This window comes from Crocodylus siamensis, chromosome 10 (genome assembly GCF_052110815.1).
Source record: "Crocodylus siamensis isolate JL-2025a chromosome 10, ASM5211081v1, whole genome shotgun sequence".
In the NCBI taxonomy this organism is placed as follows: Eukaryota; Metazoa; Chordata; order Crocodylia; family Crocodylidae; genus Crocodylus; species Crocodylus siamensis.
In genome coordinates, this window is record NC_143404.1 from 69604554 (window position 1) to 69623140 (window position 18587).

The following is an 18587-nucleotide window of genomic DNA, read 5'->3' on the forward strand; positions in this document are numbered from 1 at the left end:
CCATTTCCAAAGAAGCAGGTCTCTATTAGCTATTCTATTATACCTATATCCTCTCCTAAAATATTTTCTTTCTGTTTTGCTGTAGTGTTGCTTTGATTGGTGTCCCTGACTCTTCGGGGAGAGAGTTAACCGCTTCTTGTAAAACTTTCTGTCCTGTTTTTTCCCTTCAGTACCATTGCCTCCCCCTGTTTCCTTGAGAGCATCCGAGGTGAACCACAACAGTATAAAACTAAGCTGGCAGCCGGCAGATGGAGCTACTCAGTACCTGGTGCTCTGTTCAGCAGGACTCAAAGGAGCAGAGGACGATACAAAAGAGGTATAGTTCAATAGAGTGCCAGCGAGTCCTTTTGCTATCCCTGGGGGTACGCACAGAAACAGAGGACCCAGATTGCAGCCCTAGGCTGCTCTGGAAAGGCTTAGATGAGAAATAAAATGAAAGATGAAGGACTCTGGGAGAGTCTGGATGTACAAGCCTCCCCGCTGGCCTGCGTAGCTACAGAAAGCTGACGGTAAACCCCACTGCTCAACGCCTCTGGCATCCAGGAAAGATTTGGTCTACAGCAGCATCCTGTGCATTGAGCCTATAGTTCGTAATAATATCTGCCTCTTCTAGTACTTATCAGATACAGTTGAAAGCACTTTATAAAGGGGGCCAAACATCACTATCCCTATTTTACTGGTGGGGAAACTGAGGCACAGGGGGACAAGTGATTTGCCGGAGGCTATTTGCAGCACCAGGAAGCGAGCCCATGCTCCAGCCACTAGACAATACAAAAATAACATCATTTTTATTTTGCTCTTAGAAAATAAATTGCAAACTTGCCAATATTTTGGTCTGTCTGTACAAACACTGCCCGCCTCTCTGGCACTGCATAAACATGAACTAATCCCATGCAGTTGAATAAAGAGGGGGAGAAAAGGGCTCTCAGGTTATCTAACCCAGTGTAAATTTTTAATGAATTATTCCAAGCCTCTGTGCAACAGAGCTCTGAGCATCTGACATATAATCAAAGAGCCTGGCTGCTTCCTTGCCTGCTGTTGAGAAGATGCTTGGGCTAGTGACCAAATGTAAGGTGGGGAGACTGCCACTTGCACTCTCTGTCCAGCTTTGGGCGGGTGGTGCAATCTCTCTGCTCCACCTTCCCCATCTGATAGCACAGGGTTAATAATCCTTGCAGCCCACGTTAGGAAGCTGATGTAGCTGATGCTCATCCTGCCCTTTGTTAAGGCTTCCCGTTGTAGCAGCATCTACTGTACTGTCTTGAAAAGCTCCCAGCGTGTTTCTAAGATGCCCTGCAGGAAGCAGCGTTGTGAGACATGTCTGGGAACCCGGTGCAGTTCAGCTCTGTAGACAGTAGATGGTGGCAATCTGGCTGTAATGAGCTGGGTTTCTCTCCGATGGAGTTATAACATGGGAAGGCCGAGGAAAAGCTGTCCTGCTGGCTCCCCGCGCTGGGCGTCTGTCAATGGGACCTCGCATCCTTTGCTGCAGACCCAAGTTCATTACCATGCTGCACAGCCCTGCCAGCTTCCCATCCCTTGTACTGTAAAGCATTTTCCGTAACGAATGCTGACGGCTGAAGCCGCTCCTGCTTTGTTCTCTGCAGCTGCTTATTGTGTCTCCTTCCCAGTCTTTGTTCTGCAATGTATGCCCTATTTTGGGAGCTGGCGGGCTGTGGGATTTGTCTGCTCTTGGAGAGTCTTAGGAACTGCTCAGCTAAACAACTTGATTTGAGAGAACCCATCTCATCCCTGTAATCACTGTGTTACAAGATATTTCTGTGCTGAATATCTGTGAATGAAAGAGAGACTGATCGCTGGATGATGATGCCTTGTTTTTTACATGCGGACAGAATCAAAGTTTGGGGAGCGTGCCCCCCCAGATGCAAGCCACCTGTGTGCCGAACCTTGCCTAGCCTGTTATGCTGTTACTGGTTTCTCTCTAGAGCTAGTCACACAACCCCAAAGGCAAATAGCTTTATCATTTCTACACAAAAAGACTTGTCACTGAAAAGGAGGTGTTATTTTGGGCCTAATATCTTTACAGTTGTTCTCCCAAACCCCAAATCTCATTTCAGCAGAGGGGAGAAACTATTCATTTTTCCTTTTGCAACCACATTTGGAAATGATTCAGTAACATCAATATATGTTTTTAAATGTTGCATAACTTTCTCAGGAGAAACAGGCTGTAGCCGTTTTGGTCTAGAGGACAAGGCAATCAGGACTTGTAGTAGAGACGAGACCTTTTATTAGATCTGGTGTTAGATCTTTTTCTCAGGAGAAACAGACACTGTTGACTCACCCTATTTCTACCCATGTTCATCCTCAGCAAGCTTGACTGGTATCCAGGTCTGCTTAGCAGTGCTGCACAGGTGGAGGGAATTGGTGGGATATGGGGAAATGTATTCATTGTGTTTCATTCCTCCAGAGAGGTTGAAATGCCTCCATTTACAATGAGATGCCTGCCTGGCTGGTAAGGGCTGTTACTAGGATGCTCTGAGAGCTGGAAAGGGACCTTGGCCATAGCCTTTTGGGCTCTCCACTCCTGCTTTGGTTTGCTAGTGGTGTGGGGAGCCAGCTTTGCTCTTTATCCTGTGGCAGGTGAAGGTGGACCGGCCTGAGGTCCTGCTGGATGGACTGGCGCCCAGCACCGAGTACTCCATCGCGGTGTATGCGATGTATGGAGAAGATGCAAGCGATCCAGCCAGCATCCAGGAAACCACTTGTGAGTGCTTGCTCCCTGACTCAGCTGTCCTTTCGGCAAGGGGCAGAAGCGGCTTCGCTGAACACTGCACCCGGGGCGGGCGAGGCTTATCCACTGGGATGCTGCCCATATTGTTCACATAGCCTGTAGACTGGCTGGCTTTTCCCCGGCTGATATTAAACATATGCGGTTTCCCGAGGGTCCCTGCAGCAGCAAGAGATGCATTTTCAATGGGACTGTGAATATGCTTCTATCCAGGCAAATTCTGAACAAAATTCAAGGTGTAAAAACTTCTTTACCTTCCAAGTCTCCAGTCTGGAGCAGACACCCCCCAGAAGTGGTGCAAGCTCCTACTCTGGATACCTTCAAGAAACGCCTGGATGCTCACCTTGCTGGGGTGATTGGACCCCAGCTCACCCCTGCCCTTTGGGCATGGGCTGGACCCGATGATCTCGCGAGGTCCCTTCCAGCCCGAACGTCTATGACATCTATGTGTAAAGACTAGCTCAAGAGCCAAATGCTTCTCTCACATAGGGGAATATTCACAACCAAAGTTTTGTGTCTGTGTGTGCTAATTATATGGCTACTCATATCACACCCACTGTGGCATCTGAACACCTATTCCAGGGGCTTTGACCCACTCTACATCTAGCGTGAAAATTAGGATCAAGATCTGAGCTGCTTGCAAGTTTGAGGTCTTTGTATTGTGGGGTGGGCAGTGGGGTGGTCTGACCCCATATGCTAGACATCCTCGGAGGATATCACCCCGCAGATAGGTGGAGCAGCATACCCAGAGGCTACACATCCCATCCAGTGGGGAAGTCCAGTTGTTAAGGGGGTGGTGTAGGAAGCAGCTGGTATCTTTACCTTCATTTTCATACCCTTCTGATGACTGTCATTGCAGGGGCCTTAAGCCCCCCCAGGCACCTCAGCTTCTCGGAGATCAGCCACGGGTCTGTCCGGGTCAGCTGGGAAGCTGCGTCGCCTGATGTGAAAGCACACCGTGTCACCTATGTCTCCAGCCAAGGGAGCAACACTGGGGAGGTGAGTAGGCATCGTGGTGTTACTCTAAAAGCAGGGCAGCAGTCCTGGAGGTTACCCCAATGGTGGAGTTACTCCTTGCCTCCAGGGACCTGAGAGCAGAAGGTGGCGTGGTCTGTTTTAGTTCATTGTTGTGTTTTCCCTTGTGCAAGGGCTTCAGGCCTGGATTGCCAGGGTGATGGGAAAGCAGGCTAGCACTACTGTTTTTGCAGACATCTATCCTTTCATCCCAGCTGGAGCACGCTCGCAGGCACTTTTGGGTGCCCACCGTGTGTTTCAGGCCCTCCATTTGGAGTCGTGCTTCCTGCTTCTCATTGAACTTTGCACTATCTCCCTCTCTCCATGAGCGAATGTGCTCCCGGGAAAGCCAGCTTCCTCCATGCAGAGAGGGCCAATAGCAATCACCTGCCAGTAGCATTTTCTCAGTGACATTTCCTGAACAACCACCCCTCTCGCCTCGCCAGCCTAGCTCCCTGCAGCAATTTTAACACGGGTGTTTGTGTTTCATTGCAGGTCCGAGTTCCTGGTGGAGCATCCTCCACCACTCTGAAACCTCTGTCCTCTCTCACCCAGTATTTCATCAGCGTCAGGTCTGTTTATGATGAAGGTGACTCTTTCCCGCTCACCGGCAATGTTACCACGAGTAAGTCAGATCAAGGCAGACTTTTGCAGCCATTGATCATTGTGCAGTGACCATCTGAATGGGGAATGCCGCTTATAACCCAATCCTTTTTGGGGACATTTGGTCTATAGTGACTCATGATCGAATTCAGCTCTTAGTTATAAATCCAAGGATGTATAGGCCAAAAAGAACAGAAAAGTCGGACTAGGAGGGACTTCAGTATTTCATTTTGTCCAACCCCCTGCACGATGCAGGAAATGTCTTGTGTCCTAGATGAACCTGTGACCTTCGCATTATTAGCATCATGTTGTAACCAACTAAAGGACCGTATTGCTCCGCTCCGGCCCTGACACCCTCCGATTCCTGCACTGAGCCCAGTAGCATGGGATTTAACAGGAGTATGTCCATTAGCGAAGTAGTTGTGACATACCCTGCTCTGAGTGGAGGGATGCTCAGCTTTATGCTGGTGTTGCCAGGAGTGGAAATTTGTCCCCCTGCCCCGGCGGCGTGCCATCCCGAGGGAGGCAGTGGGAAGGAAGCGAAGGGAAGGTGGCTGCTCTTCTGAGCGGAGCCGCTCCGAGATGGCTCATACGGAGCATGGAGATTTTTAAACGAGAGAGAAATGTTTCTCTTTCCTTCTTCCCTTTGCTTTCTCTCGCTCTCTGCCTCTCTCCGGGGGATTATGTAACAGGCAGAAATTATTAATTTTCCAGCAGCAAAGGAAACGCAGCGTTGGCTGCTCCCACAGGCAAGGTCTTTGGAAGTCTCTTGTTTGCAGTAGCTGGATGGTGTAGGACTTGCTAGCTTGGTTGATGCAAAACCGTGCATGCAGGCAGGATGGTGTAGGAAGAGCACCCCCCCCAACACTCAAGGCTGTTTGGAGGAGAGATGCCATCCGTTCCCTTGCTCCCCCAGCCCTCACCGCTCATCTCCCAGCCAGGCCGCAGCTGCACTTGCATCTCTGGGCAGAGTGCAGGCAATGCTCTGGGAGGCTTAATGTAGTGCCATCAGGAGACTGGGAGTGGGGTATGAAGCCTTCTACCTCTCGGAGATTAGTAATAGCTCCCAGCAGCAATTCTCCCTCTTCTCCTCCCCTGGTGGGGTCAGGGGCTGCAGCACCTGCACTTTGCACTCTTGAGACTCTCACTGACATTTCCACGAGGCAGGGGTCCACGCCTGATTGCTTGGTGACTTGTATGGGCAAATGGTGCCCAGTAGGTAGGTAAATACAACCCTCTTGTCTGCTCTCCTTTTGTGCTGGGGAAATAAAATAACACAGGGCGTTTATAATGAATAGTCCAACCCTTCAAGGGGGCTTCATTGCTTTTCCACTTGTTTCTGTCTCTTCCACTCCCCATCCCTGCCATTGTAACTGCTTCCAATCACTTTACTTCATTTCCCTTCTCTTTCTTGGTTTTCTTCCCCACTTTTGGGTGGGTACTTGGTCTCGCTGATACCTTCCCTATGCCTGCCCACTTCTCCTCCTCCCTCCCCCACGGATGCTTCCCCTGTCAGTCCATTGAAATGTGTTTTTGTCCCTCCTAAACCTTCACCTTCCTCACTCAGGATTTTCTCCTGGTTTCCAGTTCCCTGTGCTCATGCCTCTGCTATTCAGCCTGGCCTGCATCTTGCCTTTGCTGCACATAGGAGAGTTTGGCCTCTTCTATCTGGGCTGTTCTGTGGATGTCTCCCTTGCATTTCCCAAGCAGCACAGCAGTAGAGTAAACCGATAAAGATGACAGATAATATTTTCTGAGCGATATTAAAATGCAGAAGAATCCTCTTCTGCTTTCAAGTGAAACATGGGGCTGCTTTAACTCTTTGTATGCCCTAGCCAAGGAGGTCAGTGCTAGAGCTGGATAAATACGTCATAACCATTAATATTATTCAGCAAATCCCCCCCTGCCTTCCCATGTGTGACTCACACAGAAGCAGCCTGGGAGATTCTTGGATGCATTCATGATTTGAAATTATTCACCGATTTCACAGCCGACCCTTGCTGCTCTGTAGATGCAAAGGTTTGCCGTTTGCACTGTGGCTGAAAGCCATGCAGTATCTCTTCTGGCTCCTGACTGCCAACATCTTATAACAATGGCAGGGCAAAAATTGAGTGCAAAACATTCAAAAGCCCCTGTCTGGCCATGAGCTGTGCAGCCAGGGTCTGCTCACATGAAGCTCTTTGTACAGGCTGGGGCCTAGCTTGCACTGTGAACAAATCTTTGTTAAAAGTGACACCTTTTCAAACTGGTGTTTACATTACTTTCTTTGCTTAAAATAGGCATATAGTCCTGGAAAATGATACCAAAAGTACTCGGTGTAAAACCCGAGCAAATATTTGTGGGACTGGGGACTGGGGGGGGCGTGAAATTCCTAGCTGTGTTGCTTGAAGTCTGCCTGAAGAACACGTTACTTATACCAGTGCCAGGACTTCTGTGAACGCCCAGGAGCAATGAAGTTGAAACCAACCCATCCTACATTATAAACGTGAAGATGAGAAGGAAACAGCCCCTCTTGATGTCCTTGCCTTCTAGCCTGGGGTGTAGCACTCACCTCTTTGTCCTTGAAAACCCTTCCCAGCACCTTCCCCCACCCAAGTGCCAGCACTGTAGCATTCCTTCCGCAAAATGAAATAATTATCCTTAATTAGCATTTTAAAAAAATATTTTATCCCTGTCTGTCTTGATGGGCTGTTGTAATTGGGGGGTCTGACGAAGTGAAAGACAGGCTGGTTGGAGCCAGCTGCTCCTTGAATGCTTTTCACCCTGACCATCTGCTCCCCACTGGGGCTCTGACAAGACGGTGTCAGCTCCTGATCCTCAGCTTGTTTCCTTCTGTGTCTCAGCAAAAGTTCCTCCACCGAGCGCTGTGAAGGTTACCGAGCTCTCCGGAAACTACGTCCGTGTGCAATGGGAAGCGGCCGCGGCCTCCGATGTGGTTGTCTATCAGATTAAGTGGAACGTGCTTGGCGAGGAGAGATCTCAGGAGGTATGGTCTAGTGAACACCTGAGGTGGCATGGGGCATGCTTCATGATGAGCAGGCTGGGGCTGTGATGTTTCGATGACAAGCTTACCTCTTTATTCCTCTAAAAGAAACATGAAAACAGCATCAGACTATTGTTCCATGTAGTCAGCCTACAACTGGCCTCTTGATAGCCTTGACTTGGAGCATTTTTGGGCATGCAATCACAATACCCAGTCGCAATTTTTTTACAGTTCAGTTCATGCATTTAATTCTTGGGGTCCCTCCCATGGTTAGTTGAGTCTCCTGGGGGGCTGTATAAGGGAAGGAGTAGTTTGAAACCTTTACCTGGAGTTTTAGCAACTTCTATTCAAGGGTGGGTTTTTTTTCTTCTTCTTATTGAACCTAAAAATATGAGCTTCACTTATTCAGGGTCAAGTTATAATTGGAACAATATGTTATATGCTGGCATTGGGCTATGAAGGGTGCTCAATATACACATGGACTAGTGCTTTTGAAGCTGCTCTAGTTAATGTGCATTATGTAAAATGCAGTCCATGTGGGGAGAAATGACAGGGGGAATATGTCAAAAGTGTTTCCCTTGTGCAAAGTAATTGAGGCTTCTTGAGTTTTGGGGTTGCAGCCCTTGCACCACACACCAGCATCCCACAGTCTGCACAATGGGTTGCTGGGGTCAGAGTCCAGTCGGGAAGCGGTAGCCCCAATCTACTGTGGCTCAGCACCTGCAGGAACATCACAATGAAGAGCCTTGATTGCAGGTGAAACGTCTCATGTCTTCATATGTCTGCAGACGCTCGGTTCCTTACCCAGAGAGGCCGTGGGGCAAGCTATTGCGGGAGGTCACCTTCTTTGTAGAAAGTGAGACTCTCCAGAGAAGAGCTTCCCTTGCCATGAAGGGACTTCAGCCTTTGCTGTTTCATTTTTTGCTTGTTGCCCTTGCCTGGGACCTCCACTTACAGACCTTTCTCTTTCATATTACAGCTCTCTGTTGCTGGCAACGTGGCCAATGCTGTTTTGCCAGGGCTGAAGAAGAACACAGAATACCAGATATCGATGTGGGCGTATTACAAGGATGGCGCACGAAGCGACACAGTCTCTGTTCAGCACAGGACCAGTGAGTGATGAGTGCACGGGTCCTGTGGTTATAGGGGAGGGAACTGGCCATGAGATGTCTTGAAACTAGTTGCGAGTCGGTCACTCGGGTGTGACCGTTGCTGCATGTGCAGCCTTGGGTTTGTGATTCTCAAAGGGATCGCTGATTTTGAATGTCCGCCTTTTGGGTCCCGAGCATCTCCTCTCTGAAAGCCAGTCCCTTCTGAAGATGGTGCAAGCTGGGTACATTGCATGCGTTCCAGTATCTGGTAAGAGAAATGGCGACATTATTATTATGCCTTTCTTATCAGACCCAGCAACAGATGAACCCCCAGAGTGATTGGACTATTCCTCAGTAATGAGGGCTCTGGCTTTTCGAAAGCTGATGAAACAATCAGGAAGGAAACATTATAGCCCATCCAGGGGTCAGGCACCCAGGGGCTTAACAGACTTCACTGTAGATCTACAACAGCGCTCTTTAGCTGGATGTACCACCGGAGCGAGAAGCCAGTGACGTTGTGTTTCCCACGGAAGTGCCACTGCACATCAAGTCCCCGCCTGCTTCCTACCTTCCACTGAAGTGGGCTCCTGCCGCTGCAGATGATGGGACATTGCACATTTGCAGCTTGTGCAAGAAAGCCGATTGCATTTGGTACCCTTGAAGCAGAGCACAGTCCTTTTTTCTGTTCCCTTCTCCCCACCCCTATAAGAGAATACACCACGTATTGGAGCAGATTGTCCCGACTTACCACGGGGTGTTTAATTTGCCGTGTCAAAGTTGCTTAATGCACGTTGCTTGCTTATAAATTGCTGTCTATTAAGGAAGGTGCAAAATCCGGTGGGTGCCTAATTGCTGAGTCACTCTGCACTGGGGGCACTTACGTAAATGAGAACGAACCCTGCAGTCAAATGCTGCTTGGAGGAAGAAGCTAAATCTCGCTTTGCATGGAGGTTAAAAAAACCGGCATTCCCAAAGGTTCTCCTAATTAATACTCCCCACCTAATGGCTTTGCTGGCAGTGAAAGGAACACGATTCATTTAATATCCGCAGTCTCCTCCATCTCCTGTTCCACTGCCGCCTTAGTTCTCAACTTTATTTGCAGAGTAAACTTGTTTAGCTGCCGTAGTGTGTTTTCTGAGTTGATGAAGATCAGAGTAAATGGCTGTCTTGGAATCGAAAGCCCTGGTTTTATTAATAATGAATAATAAAAATAATAGCAACATGTTCTGGCAGAAACCTGCCCTAGCTGGGCCTTACAGTGCTGCACAGCAAAAATGGGAATCAATGCAACAGATGCAGTGCACCATAGTGGTCTATAAGACAAAGGGACAATTGCAGCTAGTTAGAGGCTTCATCAAACAGCTGGGTATGTTTTGAAGTCTGAGGAATAAAATAACAGAGCAGATCCACATCATACAGATCACTGCGAATGGTCTGTGTTGCAACTACTGGTATCGGGCTTCAATGACAGGCTGAGGACGTTGCTGAGCCTGTATTCCCTATTCCTTGCTGAAGAGGCCTGTGGTCCCACTGGCTGGAAAATGGCTCAGGCCGTGGGTGTCCTGGTGAAGAAAGTGCTAGGCAAGGCAGACACAGGTTTTGGGTTTCAGACTGAACCAGGAAAAGCTTCTTTGGTTCTGCTCCACTTTTATAACCCAAGTCTGGAGGCTGAAGCTAGGGACAGACATGACACACAACATGGTTTAAGTGATCAGAAGCTGGTTTAAACCTGTAACAGAACAGATGTTCAATGCACATAAGCCAATATGAACATGGCTGAAACCAGTTTGAGATGCACCTGGTTGAATGTAGTATCAGACTTAACTGATTTGGGTCGAACCAGTTTACGCAATGTCTGTCCCAGACCTGAGAAAGCACCAGCAATTCAGACAGTTTGCAAGCCCTCTGCTGCATTTCATCTCTGCAAACTAGTGCCTGGTGCCAGAGCAAAGTGCAAAATGCAGTGGATGTGGGGGATGGAAGGGGACTCCATTGCTGGTTTTAGTTTTCCCTTTCTTGTCAGCACCCCTTTAACATGGAAGAGTTTCAGCCACGAAGGCTTTTTTTTTTTACTTTTTAAAATGGTGTTGTATGGAGAACCTTGCAAAAAACCACTTTAAGTACTTAAGTACTTTAAGGGTTTAAGGGAAGTCATTGAAGGAAAACACAATGGGGAACATCAGTAACACAAGCTCCCCTCAAGCTCTGCTTCTCCCTTGAATATCCTCCCCTTGGAAAAAATCGAATCAGTGAAATACCTGCCTCGGTGTGCTGGTTTTGTGAAGTGAACCTATATTCCTTCCTAAGGGATAAGGTAAGAGCACTAAGTTCATCTTAATTAGGACCACATCCCAGCTCAACGCTCAGTCCAGGGGGACATGGATTGTGTTCAGGGAAAGCTGGTTATGAGAAGCAGGATCCTAAATCACCCACTACTCAGCATTGCCCTCTGCTGTTGAGTTGGGCTGGGATTTTTTTCAGTAAATTGTTGGAAAGTGTGATTTCAGCTGCTGGGAATGATGTGGACATCGCACTTGATTTCACTGAATATCCCCTCTGGGGAAAGAGGGGGATTATCTTTGAGGATAGAGCCACAAAACACAGCTGGAGACCCCGTCTTGCCCCATAGCCCAATGCTTAGGACCCTCACCAAGGATGCAGCACCCCCACATTATTCCCTGCTGCTCTTGATGGGGTTTCCATACATCTTTCCAGCCTCCCAGTGAAGCCCCAAGACCACAGGGCTAATTTTTCCAAACATAGGGCTCTACTTCAACTGTCCAGGTTTCCATCACTGCCAGGGTAAATTATATGGGTTGGGAACTGAATACAGATCAAAGCAGCTGAGATTCCCAGGAGCAGAGCCTGGATAGAAATAGCAAGCTGATGGTTGGTAAAGAAGGTGAAGATGACTTATGGTGAGGAGCAGAGATGTTGGGAAGAAGCCAGGCTATTTCTCAGCCAGGGTATACACTGTGCACATAATAGTGATGGATTGGATGAACCTAGGAGAGGACGTTTGAAATGGGCAGCGGTGCTACTTAGCACGGAGAGGTCTCTGGGGCTTCGCTGTTATCTGAGGACGTGTGGGTTTTACGATTAGCCTGAGGAGTCAGGCAGCCGGCGGCCCTGCTGTGGAGGAGGAAAGCTTGGGGGAAGTTTTGGGGCAGCACAGGATGCTGGTGCAGATGGCACCGCTGTGCTGGAAGTATTGGTTTCCTCCTGGGCAACCTGGGAATGTGACCTTTCCCTTCTTTATGAGATCCATGCTGTCAACCTCTGCCGGCCCCTGGGAGCTTTCAAACAGCCTCTTCTTGGAAAAACTCAGCCAGTCTCTTAAGGTTGCAAGACTAAGGGGAATCTGGGGTTCATCTTAGTTGAACGTCGTGGTCAACACAGCCCATAAACCTGGGAGAGATTCAGGACGGGCCAGGGTGTAGTTGGAGGTATCCTGCATGCTGCAATGCAGTGCTGTGAAGAGACAGCCGGACCCTTGGGTGACAGGCCACCTGGGCTAATCGACCCTGCATCTCAGCAGAGCTCAGTAGTAGCTTGTGCAGACTCCTGCACTGATGCAAGCAAACAGCTTCCAGAGCCTGAGCAAACCTTTCAGAGGTACTTTGGGTATCTCTGCCCAGCACTGCATGGTAGATGCGCATTGTAGGGCAGAGGTGGCCAACCTCCAGCACGGGTAGCCTCTGTGCATGATGCAGGTGCAGAAAGCCGAGCAGCAAACGGGGCAGGGAGTGCAAGGCAGGGAGCAGAAAGCAGAGCAGCGATCGGATGGGGAAGGGGATTGGAACGGCATCTGGGGCGTAGGGCTAATATGTGGCTGCCCTAGGGGATAGTGCAACTGGAAGAGCATGCTGCCACACGCTGGTTTGCATGCATGGATTGTTTTCACCCTTGATCTTACCCCAGGGCAGCTCTTGCAGGGAGCACTGGTGTGTGGACAAGGCTCTTTTTCCCCATATGAGATCTCTACTCCTGCTGGATGAACTTGCAATAAGGAAAGCATGGGGCACATATTGTTGGGATTCTGCTGGAAATTTTTAATCTTATGAACAAAGATGAGCAGGGTTGGTTGCTTGCTTTTGGGTTTTTTTATGTTTGGTTTATTTGGGGGTCCCCCGCCCCTTTGTTTTGTTTTCTATTTGCTTGTGAAATGGGCACCTGATCTGGGCTCAGGCAGGCTGTCCCCACCCCCCGTCATGGAGCAAACAGGCTTCAGTTTCTCTTTGCCTGCCTCACCTGGGGATGGCGTGGAGCAACAGCTTTGATGCTCAGTCAATAATTTTTCATTTGGTTTCAGCACCACCAAGCTTATCTGACCCAGAAAGTGGAAAGGGAATCAATGAGAATGCAAATGAGCTTCCAGTTCATGCAAAGCATGTATTAAGGTCGCATGGCCAGAAAGTGGGATTTTTATGCTGCAGATGAAGCTGGAGAGGAGAGATCTCGTGCCCTGGAAGCAGCCCTGTCCTTGGTTCTCCTCTGGGCTGAGCTGCCAATTTTTAGTCTCTCTTAGATTCCCTTTCCCTTCTTAGTACAACTCTCTTCCCTTCCTGGGTTTGAAGACGAGGCCCTGTCTCTGTGTGTAGGGCAAGTAACCCTTTGGTAAAATGTGGGTGACCCCCTGTTTCTTCCTCAAGCCTTGTGCACTGTGTTGCCTTGTACCATGCAGCCCTACCATCTATGTTAACCCCACACTTGCAGCATGTCCACTACGATGCAAGTCTTAATTATTATCGTCATTATCTCTCCCAGTCCAGAAACTAGGGGCTTGTCCAGAAACTAGGGGCTTCACAGTTACCCTGCCCACCAGGACTGGTGCTGATGCCATAAGTCATTAACTCCCTGCCTTTGCCACTGGAAGACTCTCACTGAGAACAAGCTCAGCAGTATGAAGTGACTTTGTGAGATGCACAGGATGGGGGTGGCATGAGGGAGGACTAGCTTCATCAGATCATGCACTGCTTGGTCTATCCTCCATGATATTCCTGATCCAAAACACATGTTGGGAAAGGAGGGGATACACGAATATATTTTTTTATGCTCCAAGAATTCCCTTCTCCTTTCCAAAGTGTTTCTTTCAGCCCCCAGGTTTCTCTTCCTTCTCTGCTGAGGCTTGTCTAAACTCCCAGGCAATGTCCTCTTCTCTAATATCTGCTCTCTCCTCCCCCCAGTCTCTACAATATCTCCATCTCCAGATACACCTCTGCTTATTATAGCAAAAGAGCAGGGAAGCAAGTACCAATGATCCGGACAGTGAGGATCCCTCGTCTTTGTTCCTGCTGCAGGTTCCAGGAATCCACCCACCAACCTGTTCATCGATTCGGAGACCACCAGCAGCCTGCAGATCCATTGGACACCCCCAGACGGCCGCATCCAGCACTACAGAGTGACCTATGCCCCCAAATCTGACGACAGCGCTCGGGAAACAGTAAGTGCTTTGGAAGTCGGCTTCGTGCCAGATGTAACTCCATTAAGGCCAGAGTTTTTGGGTTGTAGCCGTGTTGGTCTAAGGACATAGGCAGGAGAGGTTTTATGAGCAGATGCGATCTCTTTAATTAGACCGGCTGAGTAGTTGGAAAAAAGTTCTTGGCAAACTTTCAGTGGAGTCGCCCGTCCTTAGGCGTAGGGAGTCTCTGCTGCTCAGAAACTCCGTTACTGCAAGGAATTTGATGCTCAGAAGTGATCCCACTTCCTCTGTCTGACTGACTAGGAAGAGGTTCTCCAGTTGTGTCTGATCCAAAGCCTTTTAGGCTCCTTTTGGGGTTTTCTATACAAGACATCAGTAGAATTCATCTCAAAATCTCTCTTCCGAGCATCCCCTTTCCTCCCTAGACTGGAGCGATGGAGAATTAAGGACAAAAGTCCTACCCCTGTGACCTAGAGGGGTTGAGCATTTTTCTTTAATGCTTAGGTTCTCCGCTTGGATGCAGAGAGACTGCAGGGTCATAAGGAAGTTTTAAAGTCCTCTGGACAGAACCTGCCCTATGAAGAACCACTCCGCATCTTGATCAGCCTTGATGACTGCCCTTCCTCCGGTCTCTAGCTTCCATAGGAAAATGAAGCCAGTTCTCTTTCTTCTCCCTTTCGGTGGAAATCGGACACATAACAGCCCTTTGCACTGTTGAGAATCTGCTCCGATGACCTGAAGTGAATCCAAAGTGGATTCAGCAGGATACTAAGGATGGGAGACGTAGGGTTTTTCTATAGTCCTGGATAGCTCGCATGCTTTGTGTTGTATCTGCGTTGGAATAAAAGCCTAAACGAGAATTTTGCTTGAGCATAATCCATTCGTCTCCTCCCCACTGTAGATAATAGCTTCTGGTAGAAGTAGCGGTGTGACCCTTCAGTCTCTGCTCCCCAGCACGGCATACAAGGTGATGGTTTCTGCCATCCACAACACAGGAGAGAGCGACACCGTATCCACTACTGGCCAAACTGGTAAGCAACTGGGCAGTCACTCATTATGCCATATGCATCTTTCCTTTTATCCATAGATCCCCACTGCGTGGTACAATCATTGTCCCCATTAGACGAGAAGGCTAAAAGCCTGGGGAAAGCAATGTTAACTGTTATATGGCAGGGCCAGGCCGTGAGAAGTGCCAGGATTTTGTATGTGTGACCACACTCAGTCCTTCAGACACTGAAGCTAGGCCAAAGAATATTGAGGGTTAAAAATTATGTACCCAAAGGGACTTATGTCCCCTCTGCCTTTTTGCAAATATTAACCTCTTTGAAAAGGTGAGCAAGGGGAAGCCTAAAGGTGTTTGGCCTGGAACAAGGTGCCGCTCAAACAATATGCCCAACTAACATGGTGTTTTTGAGACATGACTGCCTTTGGAAAGGGCACAGGGAAGGCTCATTGACCTTGAAGAATAGAGAGCCAAATATCCCAGTTCCAGAAGCAGGACTCATGAATACATGGTTTTTTCCCCCCAGCTTCTGCATTGACTAAATTCCCTTCAACACGAGGATTTCTTCCCTTCAGAATGGAGGGTAAGTCAGCCTTGCTCAAAGTGAAGTTCCCAAACATCCTCTTGTAGTAGTAAAAGTGCAGCGTCTGGGTCATATTATTTTAAGCAGGATGGGGGATATATGTTATTTCTCCCCTGGTCGCAAGCGGTACAGGGGACATGAATCTGTCCAGCAAGAAGCAAAACACATGTAAAACCATCAGGCTTAGAGTCCCTTAAAGTGAGCTCCTGGCAATACTTTAAAGGTTCATGTTCATATGTACTCTGCTAAAATAGAGCAACAAATGTATGTCAGAAATACTTTAAATTAAAGCCCCAAATAAAACGTGTTATTAAATTTAACGAGTGTATGCAGCTACATTTGCAAGCTACATGATGTAAAGCATGTTATCCAGTGAATTAAGAACAAATGTTGTACAGGCAGGGCTATAAAAAAAGCTGTTATAAAGCAAATTATAGAATACAGATACTGTGGAAACAGCGTATGTAACTCTCCATTTGAAATGCTGCTAATAGAACTTCAGCTTTAATACTTATTAGGGAAAATCTAGGGGGGAAGCAGATTAACTGAGAAAATCATCGTTTGTAGCAAACAAAAGAACACATCAGCCTAAATTGTCAAGTGGCTTATTGTTAAATTGCATATTGATTTGCATACTTAGACCGTAATGCAAATGTCCTGTGGAAGTTAAAATGGAAAATAACAGCCCATAAGGTTTATGAGTCACTCTGTGGAATTTAATAGCGAACCATCTTTCCGATGGGGTTCAAAAAGCCAAAGAAAAGATAATAAATCCTATAGGGTCTTCAAGTTGTGCCTGTGACAGAAGTCCAGCTGACATGTAATAACTTTGCAAGTGCTGTAAGAGTTGCTCTATAAGAATCTGAGAATATTGGTAGCTAACCTAGCTATTGGGAGACACAATTTGAGGTTGGAGGATGCTTGTTGTACACCGGCAGGCTTGAATTCAAGAGAAGCTGTAGGAAGAACAAGGAGAAAAGGATCGCAAGGACTCGTGAGCTCACCCAAGCTCTCACACATGAAAGGATAGCGACCAGATGCCCCACTGTAGCCAGTTTAGAAAATGGTGATTTTTCCCCCACTTGGCTTAAAATGTTTGTCACTGTTGGGTACCCTGCATCACTCCTATATGGCAGCTGGCAATCGTGTTTGGAAACACTCATGGTCTGCTCTACATCCCAGACCCAAAATACTGCAACTTTGAGTTCTTGCCTCTCATCCTGGAGCATTGGCCTGGGTTGATGTCCTTGCTGAGGCTCTTGTAGTTGTGGTAACTACCTAAAAGACCAGGGGCCAAATGGTTAGAAACATAAGAATATAGTAAGTTCCATACTGGGACAGACCAGCGGTCCATCCAGCCCAGTATGCTGTCTCCAACTGTAGCAGGAATGGATGTTATGAGAGGTCATTGAACTGGGTATCTTTAGAGTGATCTAACCCTATTCACTATCCTTGGCATCCACCATTATTGGTTTAGAGATGCTGTAGGAAGCATCTCCAACCTTTCTTTTCAATACCCATCAATAGATAGATGTATCATCTGTGAATGTATCGGGTCCCTTTCTGAACCTAGCTGTGCTATCTGCCTTCGCCACATCCTGTGGCAATGAAGTCCACAATTATGCACTGGGTTAAATACTACGTGTTGGCTTGGGAGATGTTGTATCCAAGCTGTGTCTTGCTCCATCTGGGAGCTGGCAGATTAGAGGGCTATAAAACAGCACGCAGGTTCTTGCAAAGCAGAGGTGAGTGGTGAAGGTTTGGCCAGGGAGGGTCCATAAGCATGGAGTGGATCGAAGGAGTTAGTCCTCCTATGGAGTTCAGATGGAAAATGGTTAAACACCTGCTAAGACAGCAGGCATATAACCTGTCGAAATTGTTTTAGGCGTCCTCTGACATGCTTTGGTTCTCAATAAGTGATAGACGAAGAAAGCTGTGTATTTGCTACTTACTGCTGCAGTGGCCTCAAAGCAAACAGAACTGCAGGGTGTAGTAATAGATTTATTGAGAAAACCACAGTTGGTACATAGGACCTACCACCCAGCTCCAAGTCTGAGTGGAAGAGCTGAATGATGCCGTCCTGATAGAGAGGTGGTGGCCGAAGACCTGCCGAGGGGTGAGCCGTGTAGATCATCCAGGGATGGGGCCGATTTGGTTGGGATCCTAGCAGCTTTCTGTGGCTCCCCTATTGCTTTTAGTCTTGATTCAATGGGAATCTCCCAAGAAGGCAAAGCTGGCATTTCCATGAGCCTACACCAATGTAGGTGAAAATAAGCATGGAAAACGGTCCCAGGCTTAGATTCTGCATTCCCTGCAGCTGCCAGTACCAGAGCTACCGAGTTCGTGTCCTACCCAGGAACACCATGGCACTATCCGCCTGTGACACAAAGCGGTGGATGGGAAAGGGTGGAAATAAATGCAGTGTAACTGGGCTTTTAAAATGCCCCTATGCTTGTGAAGTGGAGGAGAAGGGAAGGACCTTTTCTCCCCCACCATTTCTTACATTGTTAACAGAAGTCAGGTACTGAAGACTGGAAGCCCTGCCGGTCTGGTAGAGCTGTCAAATGCCCTAGGATGTAATAACAGCAACAGAATGTTTTTAATGAAGCCTTAATATAATGAGCAGCTAAACTGCGTTAAAATACTGACCTAAAAAGCCATTTATTAAATAGTCCATCTTCTCAAGTGTCCTTGATTTTCAGGGACAGCACTGATTTTTTTTTTTTTTTTTTGCATCAAACATTCTCCTTGTCCCAGCTCCATCTGGCAGCTATGGCCAGGGATTTAAACAGCAACAAATAATTGAAAGGAGCACTCGCGCACTGATTCTTAAAACACTCCTTTACCCAAACCATTTATAACTCAAGCTCTTCACCAAAGAGCCTTTGATCCCAGTCTTTTGTCCTCAATTTGTATGAGCTGCATTTCACACATGCAGCTTCAGGGATGTTCTAGAATTTAGCAGGGGATTCCCTATAAAGGTGAACTGCAGAGGTTTGCCAAAGATGTGCAAGTTTCCAAGTTTAATTACCGAGTGTCTATAACAATGAAAGAATATGCATCAGCCTAGATGTACAGAGGTGCACGATATGTGTGCAGAGTTTTTCCCTTTGGGAATACACATGCACTTTTGCCTGTA

The 18587-nt window shown here is 47.8% G+C and overlaps 1 protein-coding gene across 3 annotated transcripts in view; it reads left to right on the forward strand.

Annotated features, from left to right (window-relative positions):
• COL20A1 (collagen type XX alpha 1 chain) overlaps nucleotides 1-18587 on the forward strand; it is a 77535-nt gene that overhangs the window by 27939 nt on the left and 31009 nt on the right. For all 3 annotated transcript variants that reach the window (XM_090065044.1, XM_090065046.1, XM_090065045.1), the window contains 9 exons: nucleotides 171-316; nucleotides 2602-2725; nucleotides 3609-3748; nucleotides 4259-4388; nucleotides 7210-7352; nucleotides 8329-8461; nucleotides 13741-13883; nucleotides 14764-14893; nucleotides 15392-15448. In XM_090065044.1, the coding sequence (XP_089921170.1) occupies nucleotides 171-316; nucleotides 2602-2725; nucleotides 3609-3748; nucleotides 4259-4388; nucleotides 7210-7352; nucleotides 8329-8461; nucleotides 13741-13883; nucleotides 14764-14893; nucleotides 15392-15448 (1146 nt within the window). The remainder of the gene's footprint in view (nucleotides 1-170; nucleotides 317-2601; nucleotides 2726-3608; nucleotides 3749-4258; nucleotides 4389-7209; nucleotides 7353-8328; nucleotides 8462-13740; nucleotides 13884-14763; nucleotides 14894-15391; nucleotides 15449-18587) is intronic.